Genomic DNA, 14,125 nt, shown 5'->3' with positions numbered 1-14,125 from the left:
AGCTGTTGGAGAAAAAAAATTAGTTATCATAAAAGAACTGTTTCTTTTCTCTCTACAGACAGAATCTGGTGAAACTTGGAAATGCTCCTGTTGTAGTAATGAGTTTAGCACTTTCACACTATGGGAATCTAATGTGTGCCTCTGCAAACAGACTATCAGACACCAGCCAGAAATTGCCTAAAAAGCTGGGACTTGGAAGACTGAAAAAGCAACGCAAAAGAAACACAGAGGTACAAACCTAGGCAAAAATTATTTGCCTAGAACCTTGGTGCCACTTCTTTTGGCCTCAAGCTTGTGTAGCTTCTGCAATTTAGTTAGTGTGTACAGTACTGTTCTTCCACTTGTGCCTAAATGGGACAACAGCCCAGCAGCCAGCCTGAAGACGAAGGGGTGAGAAGCAAAGTCCATGGCAACTTATCCTTGCCAATTATGTGGGAAGATACTCCTTACCCTGGAAAAATTCACTATCCACACTTACTCCCACACAGGGGAACGTCCTTACAAGTGCTTGCAGCAAGGCTGTGCAAAAGGGTTCATTTCCAAATATAAACTCATCAGGTAAGATATCACTGGGCTAGGGGTGGGAGGTGGGGAAATGCTGAACTAACCTTAAGTGAATGACGTTGGTATAGCAGCTCTTTTTTGAGGACTCAGCAAGTGGGTTGAGACAAGATAGAGAGCCTCTAAGATGGTACTGGCAAGAGCATCTCTGATGTATCAGGATGTAGGGGAAAGGACTGACTTCTTGGAAGAAGCAGTTCCAAAAGTCAGTGAAAACATGCTTTCATTTTCCTTTCCTGCCATATTAGAAGATAAGCTTGCTGCATTTTGCATGCAGTAGTCACTTTGGTGGGTCCTTCAGTTCATAGCAACACTACTGATAATTAATATTGTTGTGCTTTTCACATATTTCTGTGTGTACTGTATATTATGTATGTGTGATGTCATGTGTCCTTAGAAGATAAACTTTATGAAGGACATTGCTCCTCATAATAAATTTTCAAACTTATTTCATTGATGCTCTTTTGTTTTTTAAATGCTATCACTTTTTAATATCTTCTCCATTCCCTCATAGAAATCTTCTTTCTAACAAAGGAAAATAGTATAGCAAAATAATCCGACCTGGTATCTACATCTGACAGTGATTGCCATATTCCACTCATGGAGTTCACCATATCTATGTGCAGGTGGAAGCAAGATTGGCTGTTACATTTCTTCTGAATTCTGATGTCTTAAAAAAATTTTTTTTCAAGCATTTACAAATTTTTTTAGTTCCAAATTCTCTTCCTCTCTCCTCTCCATCCATTGAGAAGGCAAACAATGTATCAATTATATGTGCAAAATCATGTAAAACATTGAATTCTGATGGACATTGGTTAATGTAATTATTGTTTCTATTATTCTATTGGTTTCATATTTTTTTACTTAGCAACAGATAATATGTCTTTTCTTGATTTCTCTAATTTCTTATGTTTGTTATTTCTTATGGTGCAATTTTTACAAACCATAGCTTCTTCAGCCATTATCCAATTGATGATCCCTATTTCATTTGCAGTTTTTTCTCCTACAGAAAGTGTTGCTATTTCATTATCAGTCCAGTTCAAATCAGCAAGTGTTTATTATGAACTGGGCACTATGCTAGGTGCTGTGGATACAAAGACAAAGATGAAACAGTCCCTTCCCTCAAGGAGCTTATATTCTATTCAGGTAGAAAACCATGTACAAAACTAATAAAATGCATTCAAAGTAAAGATCCCTAAAGGGCACATATTTAATATAAAGCCAATTAACGAGTATTTATTGAGTGCCTCCTATAGGCTTAGTACTATGGGGATATAAAAGTGTAACACATGATTCCTGCCTTTGGTCTCTGGGGAGAAAAGAAATAATACATAGTAGCTAATGGTACATCTTAACATGGCCCAGACTGAACTAATTCTCTTTCTCCCAACCCATCCATATTTCTGAACTTCCCTATCACCACCATCTTCTCAGTCACTCAGGTTAACAATTTAGAGTGCCTCCTATGAGTCCTCACTCTGTCTCACCCACCCCATACCCATTGTTGAGTTAATCATTTTAATGCCCCTGATATATGCCACCTTCTTTCCTTTGACACTGCTATCTACTTGGTGCAGACTCTTATCTCACACTCAATAGCTTTTTGGTTGGTCTCACTCCCTCAAGTATCTAGCTACTCTAGTCCATTTTCCACTTAGCTGTCAAATAAATCTTCCATGAGCACAGGTCAGACTATATTATCTCTACCCCCACTGCTGCTATTCAGTGAAGTCCTGTGGCTCCCTATTACATTCAGGATCAAATATGAAATTCTCCATTTGGCATTCAAAGCTTTCAAAACCTGACTCCCTCCTATTTTTTCAGTCTTCTTGCAGCTGATTCACTCCTCCTTGCAGTTTATTCACACTCTCTCCATTTCTGGACATTTTCAATGCTTGTTCTTCAAGCTTTCCTTCTTCATCCCCACCATCTGACTTCCTTCAGGTCCCAGCTAAAATCCTATCTTCTATCAGAAGCCTTTTCTGATCCCCCTTAATGCTAGTACTTTCTCTCTGTGGATTATCTCCAATTTATCCTGTATATATCTTGTTTGTACATAGTCGTATGCAAGTTGTCTTCCCCATTTGAATTGTGAACTCCTTGAGAACAGGAACTGTCTTTTACCTTTCTTTGTACCATAAGTACTTAGTGTAGTGCCTGGCACACAGTAGGCACAAAATAAATGTTAACTGACTGATTGAATGACAACCTATGAATGTGATAATGGATGATGTAGCCAATATGTTCATATTATATAATAGTAATGCACAGATTCTAAACACTTGTGATTCCCCACAGTCTTTACAGCAACATTTTTATTGTTCCTGAAATGATATGTTTGATTTAATTCAGAATTTGCAATAGATGAAATTGGAGAATATGAATTTTTAAAAGAATAATCAATATTTAGATAGAATTTTAAGTTCAGCAAGAAAAAGTATGTTGTCTCATTTGTTTTTTACAACCTGTTATTTTCCCTGATTTATAGTTAAGAGAACTTGAATCCACTGGAGGTTAAGTAATTGTCTGAGGTTACTGAGGCAGTAAATGTCAAAGGTGAGATTTGAACCTGGCTAATCTAATCTTCGATATTGGTATAGGAAGATAATACATTGTGCGCATCTTGAACCTGACACTTGGAATATTGTATCAGTTATGAACATAACATTTTAGTAGTATAGTGTGATATCGTGTATATGGAGTTACTGCTTCACAGTAAAAAAGACTTGCATTCAAGCCCTGCCTCTAGCACATCTTAACTGGGTGACTAATTGAGATTCTCAGTGTTCCAGGTGACTGCCTGAGACTAAAAGTTGTAGAACACTTACTGATCATTATTGGTAAAGAGATTTTCCTGACTAGAAGTTCCTCATACAAAAAAAATCACAGATCTGGATTTTTTTTTTCAAAAACAAACTGAATCTTGTCCAGGAGAGGGCAACCAAGAGGATGGAAGTCATCAGACCATTGCTACATAGAGGCCAGAGGAAGGTCCTTCTGAGTAGCCTGGAGTAGGAAAGTCTTGGTGTGAAGGACATAGTGGTGGTCCTCAAGTACTTCAAGGAATATCATATCAAAAAAGGGTTAGACTATTTCTACTTGTCCAAAATAATAATTAATAATAATAATAATAAATAACAGCATTTATAGAGTACTTACTTTGTGCCAGGCATTGTGTTAAGTGCTTTACAAATATTATCTCATTTGATTCTTACAACAACCCTAAGAAGAAGGTGCTATTATTATCCACATTTTTGCAATTAAGGAATCCTAGGAAAGCAGAGGCTAAGTAACTTGCCTGATTACACAGATAATACACAGATAATAAATGTCTGAGGTTGAATTTAAACAGAGGTCTTCCTATCCCTCTCCATTATGCCAAGAACAGAGAATGAGGTCAGATAAGTAGAAATTTCTGAGAGGCAGGTATAAAGGGAAATTATTAACATTTAAAACTACTCACAAAAGAATGGAATACCTTAGGAGACAGAAGCCCATTGCTAGGAAGGTCCACTTACTAAAAATGTTATAGCTCTGTGTCTCTATGTCTCTATGTCTCTGTCTCTGTGTGTCTCCATCTCTGATTCTCTCTGGCTCTATCTCTATCTTTCTGCCTCTCTTCTCTCTGTCTCTCTTTCTTTTCTCTCTTTCTTTTCTCTCTCTCTCTCTCTCTCTCTCTCTCTCTCTCTCTCTCTCTCTCTCCATCTCTATCTCTTCTCTCTCCCTCCACCTCTTTCTCTCTCCCTTTCTCTTTCTCTCTCTCCCTCTCTTTGTCTCTGTCTGTGACTCCTCTATCTCACACACACACACACACACATGCAACCTATTTAAGGAGAATTCAGATTGGAGTAAAATATCCTCGTCTTCATTTATTTCTCATGCTGATAACTTTGGGTCTCTTTAGAAATCGGTCACAGCCAGCTCTGTGGGTTGGTAAGTGTGGCCAGGAAGGATGGGGGGATGGGGATGGTCTGTGATAGCTCATTTCTGGACTACTGCGCTTCCAGCTGATTATGGCTTCCTCTTTGAACAGAGCTCTGGGTCCTGCAGCCTCTCTCTATCTTTCTGCCTCTTGAATGTTTACCAAATATATATCCAAGGCTTGCATGCTAAATTTGTTTTATATAGTAAGGAGAACAAATTAGAACAAAAGGAAGAGCAGGTGCAGGGGGTGCAGGGAGCAGTCCTGCTCAGCGTAAACAGTAAAGGTATGGCAGAGAATGAATTTTGTATTATAGAGAGCAGAAAGAGGTTTCCTGCTAAAAGTGAAAGAAGGAAAAGGAAGGGAACAAACATTTATTAAGTGTCTATGTACCAGGCACTGTGCTAAGTGATTTACAAATAATAACTCATTTGATCCTCATAACAGTCCTAAGAGGTTAAGTGCTATTATAATCTCCATTTCACCATTGAGTTGAAACTGAGGCAAACATAGATTAAATAACTTGTCCAGGGTAACACATCTAGTAATTGTCTAAGGCAGGACTTGAACTGAAGTCTTCCTGACTCTGAGCCCAGAACTCTTTCCACTGTGTCACCTAGCTGAGGAGTTCTTTAATCTGCTTTCCACTAAGGTAACAAGGAAAACATCTCTGAGGGGGCTGTCTCACTCAGACTGGATTCAGTTCACAGCACAGTGCCCATACCCTGCCTCAAGTGGTGGTTCTTAGAGCCTTTTGGAAGGCAAGCATTGGACTGGAAGCTAGTTGTAGGTAGCAATGCTACCCTGCCATATCCCTCAAGATGAAGAATGCACTGCCTCTCTCAAATTTTGCACCCTTCCCTTTCATCTTCCACTTTCTTCCACCAGTGCTAGTCCCCTACACCTTGTAGCCTCCCAGAATTTGTCTTCATAACAGCCCTTGCTATACATTCTGGAAGTTCTTGAGACTGAAAAACAGGGTTATAGTTACTTGAAAGCAATATGGGCCATAGATAAGATGCATATTTGGACAATGAAACTAAAAATAAATGAAAAGTGACAGACATAGGCATCTGCATTTCCAAATATATATGTTTAAGAAAGATAGAGGAGATTTAAGATTGCCAGAATGCTAGTAAGACTTAATAAAGGAGGTGTCTTAAGTATAATTTGAAAGAGGGGAGGGATGTGGTTTGTTGGAGAAGAGAGGAAAGCCTATTCTGGCCAAGGGAAATGACATTGTTCAATTTAATACTTGAAGCAAAAAAAAAAAAAGGAACCTGGACAGTTTAAAGACGAATTACATTCTCCTCCCACCCTGGCCTTAAAGAGGTTAGGGGAAAGATAGAAAAGAATGTAACAGGAAAATGGTCTGGAAAACAGAATGGAATGTCATCCTATCTCCTTCCTTGTCTTCACTGAAACATAAGCTGCATTTGATGGTTTAAAAATAGGAGAAAAGATAAATAGACTTGCCTAACTAGAGTGGGGAGTACAGTGCAGAGTGTAGCAAGAGATGCAACCAATTAGGTTAAAACAGAACAGAACCTGAAGAGTTTGTGGCAAGCTGTGGGGAGAGGAAGAGGTAAGTTTGAGACAGTTGATGGAGAATCTTGAAGCCCATGGTTAAAAATTTTAACTTGAGATCAGTAGGAACTACTGAAGCATTTCAAGGTGTGTGACATGATAAAATAAAAATGATATTTGAAAAAAGGGATAACTGGTGAGTACAAAGTAGATTAGAATGGAAAATATAGGAGCGAACAAATAACTTACTAGAGTGATCCAAGTATGAGGTTGAGGAGGCTGGATTAAGGATTAAGGAAGTAAAGGTCAGATCAAAAAGAAAAATTTGGACTTGGGACTTGTTAATGTGCTGGACGGGGTGTGGTGGTAACACTAATAAGGAAGGGAAGATTATGTGGAAGACTACAATGAGGCTTTAGCATAGTGGTGATATCACTATACTAAAGGAAATGAAAAGAGAAAGAAAGGATATTAAACTCTACTTTCAGTATGCTTGAAGTGGTACTAGTTATTATTTTCAGATGTATTAAACTTTTTGTGAACCCATTTGGGGTTTTCTTGGCAAAGATACTGGAGTGGTTTGCCATTTCCTTCTCCAGATCACTTTAAAATTGAGGAAACAGATAAGGCAAATAGACTTGAATGGCTTGCCTAGGATCACAAAGCTAATAAGTGTGTTTGAGGCTGGATTTGAACTCAGGTCTTCCTGACTCCAGGCCCAGCACTCTGCCTACTGAGCAACCTAACTGTCCCAAGTGATACTAGAATATCCTTCCAAAAAGACTTTTCTTATAAATAAAATGAAAAATAGGGGGAAAAGGCAAGGCTTAACTGTCTTTAAAGTCAGAGAGAAAATACTGCTAGATAGACTTTATAGTGGCCAAGATCTAGAAGGAAAGTAAGTGTCTATTGATTGAGGAAAGTCTAATCAAATTGTGGTATATAAATATATTGGAACATTATAATTCAGAGAAACATGGGAAGACTTCTGTGAACTGATACAGAGCAAAGTAGAAACAGGAAAATGATTATATGATGATCATTTCAGCAACATTAAAAGGCATCAGAACACTGATCAATACAGTGACCTTTGAAAATGTTATACGTCTGATAAAACATGCCTCCCATTTTTCAGTAGTTTGTAGACCATTGCATTGTTGGATTTGGCTAATGTGTTGATTTGTTTGGCTAAGCAATTCTTTCTACAAGAGAGGACTCTTTTGGAATGGGAATTGGAAATCATTGGGAAGTGCTAACTGTGTTAGAAACAACAACTCAGGATCAATAAACATTTTAAAAAGAGGAACATAATTACTCTGCTGTAAGAAATTATGAATGTGATAAATACAGAAAAGCTTGCGAAGATCTATATGAAATGGTGAAAAGTAAAGTAAGCAGAGCCAAGAAAACGGTATACACAATAATGACTACAATAATGCAAATGGAAAGAACCACCAAAATAAATCAAAAGTAGATGTTGCCACTTCATAAAAAATAAATGCAAGAGAGAGTTGAGGATGTTCCTGAGATTGAGAGCCTGGCTGATTGGGAAGATGGTGGTGACCTAGAGAGTAAAAGGGAAGTTGGGAAGAAAACAGGTTTTGGAGGGGAAACCAGTTCAGGCTGTCCAAGAACCAGTTTGTATTGAATGACTCTAGTTCAGTAGAAGAGAGACTAGAGCTGAGATAGAACAGAGACTCATCAGAATGAAAGCGATAATTAAACCTATGGTTTCCATGAGTGTAGAGTGATAAAGAATAGAGACTTCAGATCCTTGCAGACACCCACATTTAGGATATTTTTCATGGATTCTGATCCATCAAAGGAAACTGGAGTGCTCAAAAATCTAAGAGAAGAGGACCAAAAGTAAGGACTATAATGAAAATCCAGAGAGGAGAGAAATGTCAAGGAAAGGGTGGTCAATAGTGTCAAATGCTATAAAGAAAAAAATTTTTTTAAGAATTGAGAGAAGACCATCAAATTTGGCAAAGAGAGAAAGCTTTGGAGAGAACAGTTTCATTTGAATAATGAGTTTGGAAGCTAGATTGCAAAGGATTGAGGAGAGAATGAAGGCAAAATAAGGAGGAACAACAAAATGAACACAGCTTTTTCCAGAAGAGTGACAGATTAGGGGTAGGAGACTATATGATACTAGTTAAGTATATGGTGGAGCCAAGAAAAGATTTTCAAAGGATGGAGGGGACTTGGGCATGTTTGCAGGCTGCAGGGAAGGACTGAGTAAAAACTAGGTAGGGTGAGTGTAGCCAGAGAATACCATCCTCCATGGAAAAATATTAGCTTTCAAGAAAGATCATTCAAATTGGTGATCCCAAACTCTGCTTTGCAGGAAACTCTGCCACCAAGACATTCTCACTGGTATGGAAAGATCAGATTCTGTCCTTGTGCCTGTGGGATTTCATGATACAACGAATTGATGTTCAAAATAGAGTAGATAATCTGCTTCCCCAAACACAGGGATGGGCATTTGGATCACTGTTGAACTGAATCCTGAAATTGTGAATAGGCATGTCTTGCCAACTGCTCTTTGACAGCAAAGGGGTTTGTTTGGTCACAGATTACTCAGGCTTTTTCAGACGCCTCAATCTACAGTGAAATGAAGTAGCCCTGATGGACCAGTTTAAAAGGAACTTCCTGAAGTTCTTCAGGATGAGTTATGGTAGATGTAACCTTATCTCTGCCAGCTCTTGCACATCAATCAGTAAATCTTTATTAGGCACTTACTTGGGGGCAGCTAGATGGCACAGTGGATAGCTATTAGCCACCAGAAAACACTGATGTTCAGCAACTTCATCTTTATTCTTTTTCTAGTGATGTTTGGAGTATGGTGATATCTATTTAGCCTGGTCATAACACAGGGCATCCAACAGGTCAGTTCTGATTCCCTGTATTTTACTGGGAGCTTCCAGGGCACTGTGCATTTGGTTGCCACCCCTTAGCACCAGTGGTGCTTCCCTTCCTCTCCAGTGCCAGGGGTTTGGCAGAGAACTTGCCTCTATACCTATGCCTCTATACATTTCTGCAATTGAATTGGTACCACTGTCTCTGGTCAGAGCAGAACAGTCAAACTCTTTGATCCAAATCAAGACCTGGCTCTTTGGCAGTACCTGGAGATTCATCTGAAGAAAAAAAAGTACGGGAAATTCTGGCTATGCCACAGTTACTGACCAAAATCCCAACCATGAGCTGTTTAGCCCTTTTCCCTGCCTGATGTTAGATCAATTAGATCAATTAAAAGAGGCAAGGACAACTTTCTGAAATGAAAAATTGGGACGTTACAACTCACTCAAGAGTCAAGAAGAGAATGAATAAACAACCGTATTTTATCCACTGTGGGAGTATGGCTACAACTAGGTGGTGTGGTGGATAGGCTTTGGGGCCAGGAAGGAAGACTTAAGTTCAAATTTAGCCTCAGACCCTTGCTAGCTATGTGCCCCTAAGCAAGTCACTTAATCTCTTTTTGCCTCAATTTCCTCATCTGTAAATGGGAATATTAACATAACAGTATCTACTTCCCAGGATTATCATGAGGACCAAATGAGATAAGAATTGTAAAGTACTTCACGCAGTGCCTGGCACATAGCAAACACTACATAAATGTTAGCTATTATTGGTAGTAGTAGTAGTATGTGTATTCGTTTGGTCTTCGTCACACCTCTATACATACAAATTTGCCTTCTAAGATTTTTGATTCTGTTCTTTTAATTTTCTATTATATTTTCCATATTGATCATTGAGCTTATTGTCTAGGGGAGGAAGAATAAGGTGCCCATGAGAGTTTCTTATGCATTACAACTTTTTTCCACACTCTTTAATTGCTGTTATAATTTTCTCACTAGTTTTAATTCTTGCTTAACTTCCTTGAATATGCTCTTTAGCCACTTGAGAACATCTTTTGAGAAACCTTGCATCATTTCCTTCCCTATCTCTATTGTTTCTGATACATTAAATGGCTCAATTGTGCTAATGCATTTTTTAAAAATTGTGATCAGTACCCTTTGCTAAATGTTTAGTTTGGTCAATTTTTATTTTCTTGAGCTCTTTATTTTAGTTGTTTTTCACAGCCAGAATTGGAACAAGCCATTTAGTCTAACCCATATATAACCAAAGAATCCCCTCTATGATACAGCTGATGTGATCCAGCCATTGCTTGAAGTTCTCTAGTGAGGAGAAATTAACTGTTAGAAATATTTTCTTTGGGCACAGCTACATGGCTTGGTGGATTGAGAGCCAGGCCTAGAGATTGGAGAGTTCAAGTCTGGCCTCAGACACTTCCTAGCTGTGTGACCCTGGGCAAGTCACTTAACCCCCATTGCCTAGCCCTAACCACTCTTCTGCCTTAGAACCAATACTCAATGTTGATTCTAAGACAGAAGATAAGGGTTTAAAAATATTTTTTTCTTCATATAAAAGCTAAATTTTCCAGTTTTTAATTTTTACCCATTGCTCCTTTTCCTCTCGCAGGTCTAACATAATAAATCTAATCCCTCTTCTATATGACAAGCCCTTCAGATATTTGAAGTCAGCCCCAAGTCTTCTCTTTTTTGGGTAAACATGTCCAGCACCTTTTAAGGGTACTCAAAGAATAATTATGATATCCTTTGCCATCTTTGTTCCCTTGTTACAATTGTTATTCAACTTACTAGTGTTCTTTTAAATAGAGTCCTGAATAATGCTTGCAGATGGAGCCTAACCAGAAGAGAATATAGTGGGACTATCTCTTTCCTCTGCTAGATCCCATAACTCCCTAAATTAAGTTTAAGATCAAAATAGCTTTTTTGGTTACATACCACACTTTTTCTCTTATTGAATTTTTCTTCTTTTTGATAGGTATAGGAAGAGCCTGATTACCTTCAAACCTCCTATTCCACTTTTAGACAGAAAGCCTCCTGACTTTTGGAATATGATCTCCAAGTTATTCTACTTATTTTTATTTTATTAACTATGCTACCTTTAAACAAAATATAATTTCCCTGGGTGTTCTTTTTTTTATTATCCTGTTGCTAGCATTTTTTTTAATTCCCTGGTTTGAGATCTTGTCCATTTCTGCTTTTTTGCATGCATCTAAGACAAAATAGATTATATTCCAATTCTTAATTTTTACACCATATACCATTCTGTTTTTAAGCATGTTACATAAAATATATCTCTGAGTGTGTGTGTGTGTATATATATATATATGCATATATATAAAATTGAGTTTTGATTTCAGAGCCCTTCTGTTATTCTTATTCATTTTATGAAAGAGTTCATTTCCTTCATGTTCAGTTTATAATTAAGTTGGTTTTACCTGTCAAATATTGTAGGGGTTTTTTGTTTTGGTTTGGTTTTTTGAAGAGGGGAGCAGTAGTGATGGGAAGAAATCTGTTCTAGGTACCTGTATACAGTTCATTTTGGTATATCCTGATATTGTCTGTGCCCTGACTCCTTCTCAAGTCATGCATTCTTGTACCTCATCCCTTAAAAATTAGCTCTCTCTGTTAATTGTTTTCTTTGAATCCGTCTCTTCTCTAATTCTCTCTCCCCAGTGCTGATAGCCTTCCTTCTCCTCTCTATCTTAATTCAGCCTGTTTAACTGTAATCTTTTTTTTTTTTACCTTTATCTGTCTCATAGAATATGGTTCTTAAGATGTTTTCTATTATTCCCACCTCTGTACATGAATTATTTTCATCTGTGGTTCCTCCATTAAAATTTATCTTTTATTTCTTCTTTCCTTCCTTCATGTCCTCCCTCCACTTCCCTCCCCCCCTTCTTTTTGTCCCTTGTCTACTGTACTTTTTGAATACTAAACTCAAAGCTTGCTTCTCTTTGTTTCCTCAGTGACTCTCTCTCAAGGTAAAAAATTCCAAGGATCACTGGTTGTTGATTCCCACCCCCCTTTTCAAAATGTGAGCACTGGATGACCAGCTAGTCCTTTGGTGATATCCATATTTGTTTACCTTTCATAAATTTGTTCTTTGCATTTGCATTTCAAATACTGTTCAACTCTAATTTTCTCAAAAGAAAGATTTGCCAAGGCACCAATTCTGATGAAGATTCATTTTTTCCTATAGGATTATCTTCTTTTTTTAATCAATTATCAACATTTTAGTTTGTTAATCTTTGGTGCTCCCCATTTTCCTTTCTTTTTTGATATATTACATTCTAACCTTTCCTTTCATTTTTCATTAATAGTGAATAGACCTGGGTGATTCTAACTGAAGTTTCTGTATAACTTATCTCCTTCTAGATGCTTGTAATAGTTTATCTTTGATTTTGGAGATCCAGAGAGTAGCAGCCACATTTGTTTGAATAAAACCTCAGATTCCAATCCAACAAGTTGTAACCTGTGGATTCTCTTAAACTTCGGTTTTCCCTTTGTTCTGCTGTTTCCAAGCAATTTTATATTATTTTTTCCAAAATGTGACGGATTTCCTTTGTTTTATCATGGTTTTTTTTGGTAAGACCAGTGATTCTTAGATTCTTCAAATTCAAGTTCTATTTTTCAATAATTGTTTTTTATTTTGGATATCTCCCATTCTTTCAATTTTGCTGTCTTTTGACCTTGCTTAAACAATTCTCATATCTCTGAAGTTTTTGATACATTTCCACCATTTTGAGTGTATACTATTTTAACAAGGTTTTCCAACTTCAGTTCTAAGTTACCAGTTTACTTTTTAAGTGTTTCATTAAGATCTCTAGCTTTACTACTAGAGTTATCTCTTCTTTTTGTTAATTAGATCTTTCAACTCCTTTCCAGGTTCTTGTGGTTATTCCATTTTATTTTCTGGGATGCCAATTGTTTATTCATTTCTTCAGTCTTTCTTCTAAGTTGTTTTTTTTTCCTGCCAAAATTTCCCTGTCAACATTTCCTTCTGTATTTTAGGTATTATTCTCTTTAATTTATTTGTACATTTTAATTTGTTTTCAGGAAATAAGGGAGTTGAGTTTCTACACAACTTCCCTGTCATCTTGCAAGAAATTCTTCCTTGATTGTTTTTTATATACTTCCTAGGGCAAAGCCTTTAACACAGACTTTCATTTTCAGTCTGTCCCACCCTCCCAATGTAGTGAGTGACTGAATAAGTCACTACAAAAGTGGGAAAAAGTGGGGAAAGAGGGTGCCACAACAGTTATTTGGTAAAATGTGATTGGGTTGTCAGTTAGGTGAATAAACTGACTAAAGGGAACTTGAAAGGGTAACTGAATAACCACAGGTAATAACACTTAGCTGGGGATAATGTAACAGAATAATAACCAGGGAAAGTAACTTCAATACACAGTGGGTTCAATGTGTCAACCTAGTGTCTGGGAATGTGAAGATGGAATTAGCTTACCCCTATTCATTCTTTAGACTTTAGCCACCAGGAATATGTACAACCCACCCACTTAGAATTAAGTGGTGAAGGGGGAGGTCTATGATCCACATGTGTTAGTAGGTGACAAATCAAAAACAAATGACTGCTCCAAAACAAGGTTGAGGCTACCACTTGTCCACGTAGAACTGGAGGGTGGATGCAGGAAGTGACACCAAGAACTATCTTTTAAATATGATGATAGGGGCAGCTGGGTAGCTCAGTGGATTGAGAGTCAGGCCTAGAGACGGGAAGTCTTAGGTTCAAATCCAGCCTCAGACACTTCCCAGCTGTGTGACCCTGGGCAAGTCACTTGACCCCCATTGCCCACCCTTACCACTCTTCCACCTAGGAGCCAATACACAGAAGTTAAGAGTTTAAAATAAAATAAATATGATGGTAACTTCCTGTGAGGGGGATTTCGCCCTTTGAATTTGGCCTTGGAGGACCTTGGGTTTGAGACCTCAGACTGCTTCCCTTTGGATTGTCACATGGGTAAATGAAAGGCTGACTCCCTTTTCCTTGGCTTTTCTGGAGGACTAGCCTCAGAAGAGGCCTCCTGCCTTGGAAAAGGCCTCGTGACTAAGAAGCCTTGTTTAATTAACCTCTGTGCCCCCACTTTGTTGGGGTCTCTGAAGCCCTGCCTGGTTCGGGCCTTCAGACCAGAGTATCTCCTCTCTCTGTCTCTCTTTGTCTCTCTGACTCTGTCTCTCTCTCTCTCTCTCTGTCTCTCTCTCTCTCTCTCTCTCTGTCTCTCTCTCT

The 14,125-nt window shown here is 38.0% G+C and overlaps 1 protein-coding gene across 1 annotated transcript in view; it reads left to right on the top strand.

Annotated features, from left to right (window-relative positions):
• The first annotated feature begins 406 nt into the window (after window positions 1-406).
• Window positions 407-14,125, top strand: part of PLAGL1 (PLAG1 like zinc finger 1) — a 17,665-nt gene continuing 3,946 nt past the window's right edge. Inside the window, exon 1 of the mRNA XM_044674706.1 lies at window positions 407-558. Within this exon, the coding sequence (XP_044530641.1) occupies window positions 407-558 (152 nt within the window). The remainder of the gene's footprint in view (window positions 559-14,125) is intronic.

The sequence above is a fragment of the Gracilinanus agilis genome, chromosome 4 (genome assembly GCF_016433145.1).
Source record: "Gracilinanus agilis isolate LMUSP501 chromosome 4, AgileGrace, whole genome shotgun sequence".
Lineage (NCBI taxonomy): Eukaryota > Metazoa > Chordata > Mammalia > Didelphimorphia > Didelphidae > Gracilinanus > Gracilinanus agilis.
This window is presented reverse-complemented; position numbering and strand designations above follow the sequence as displayed.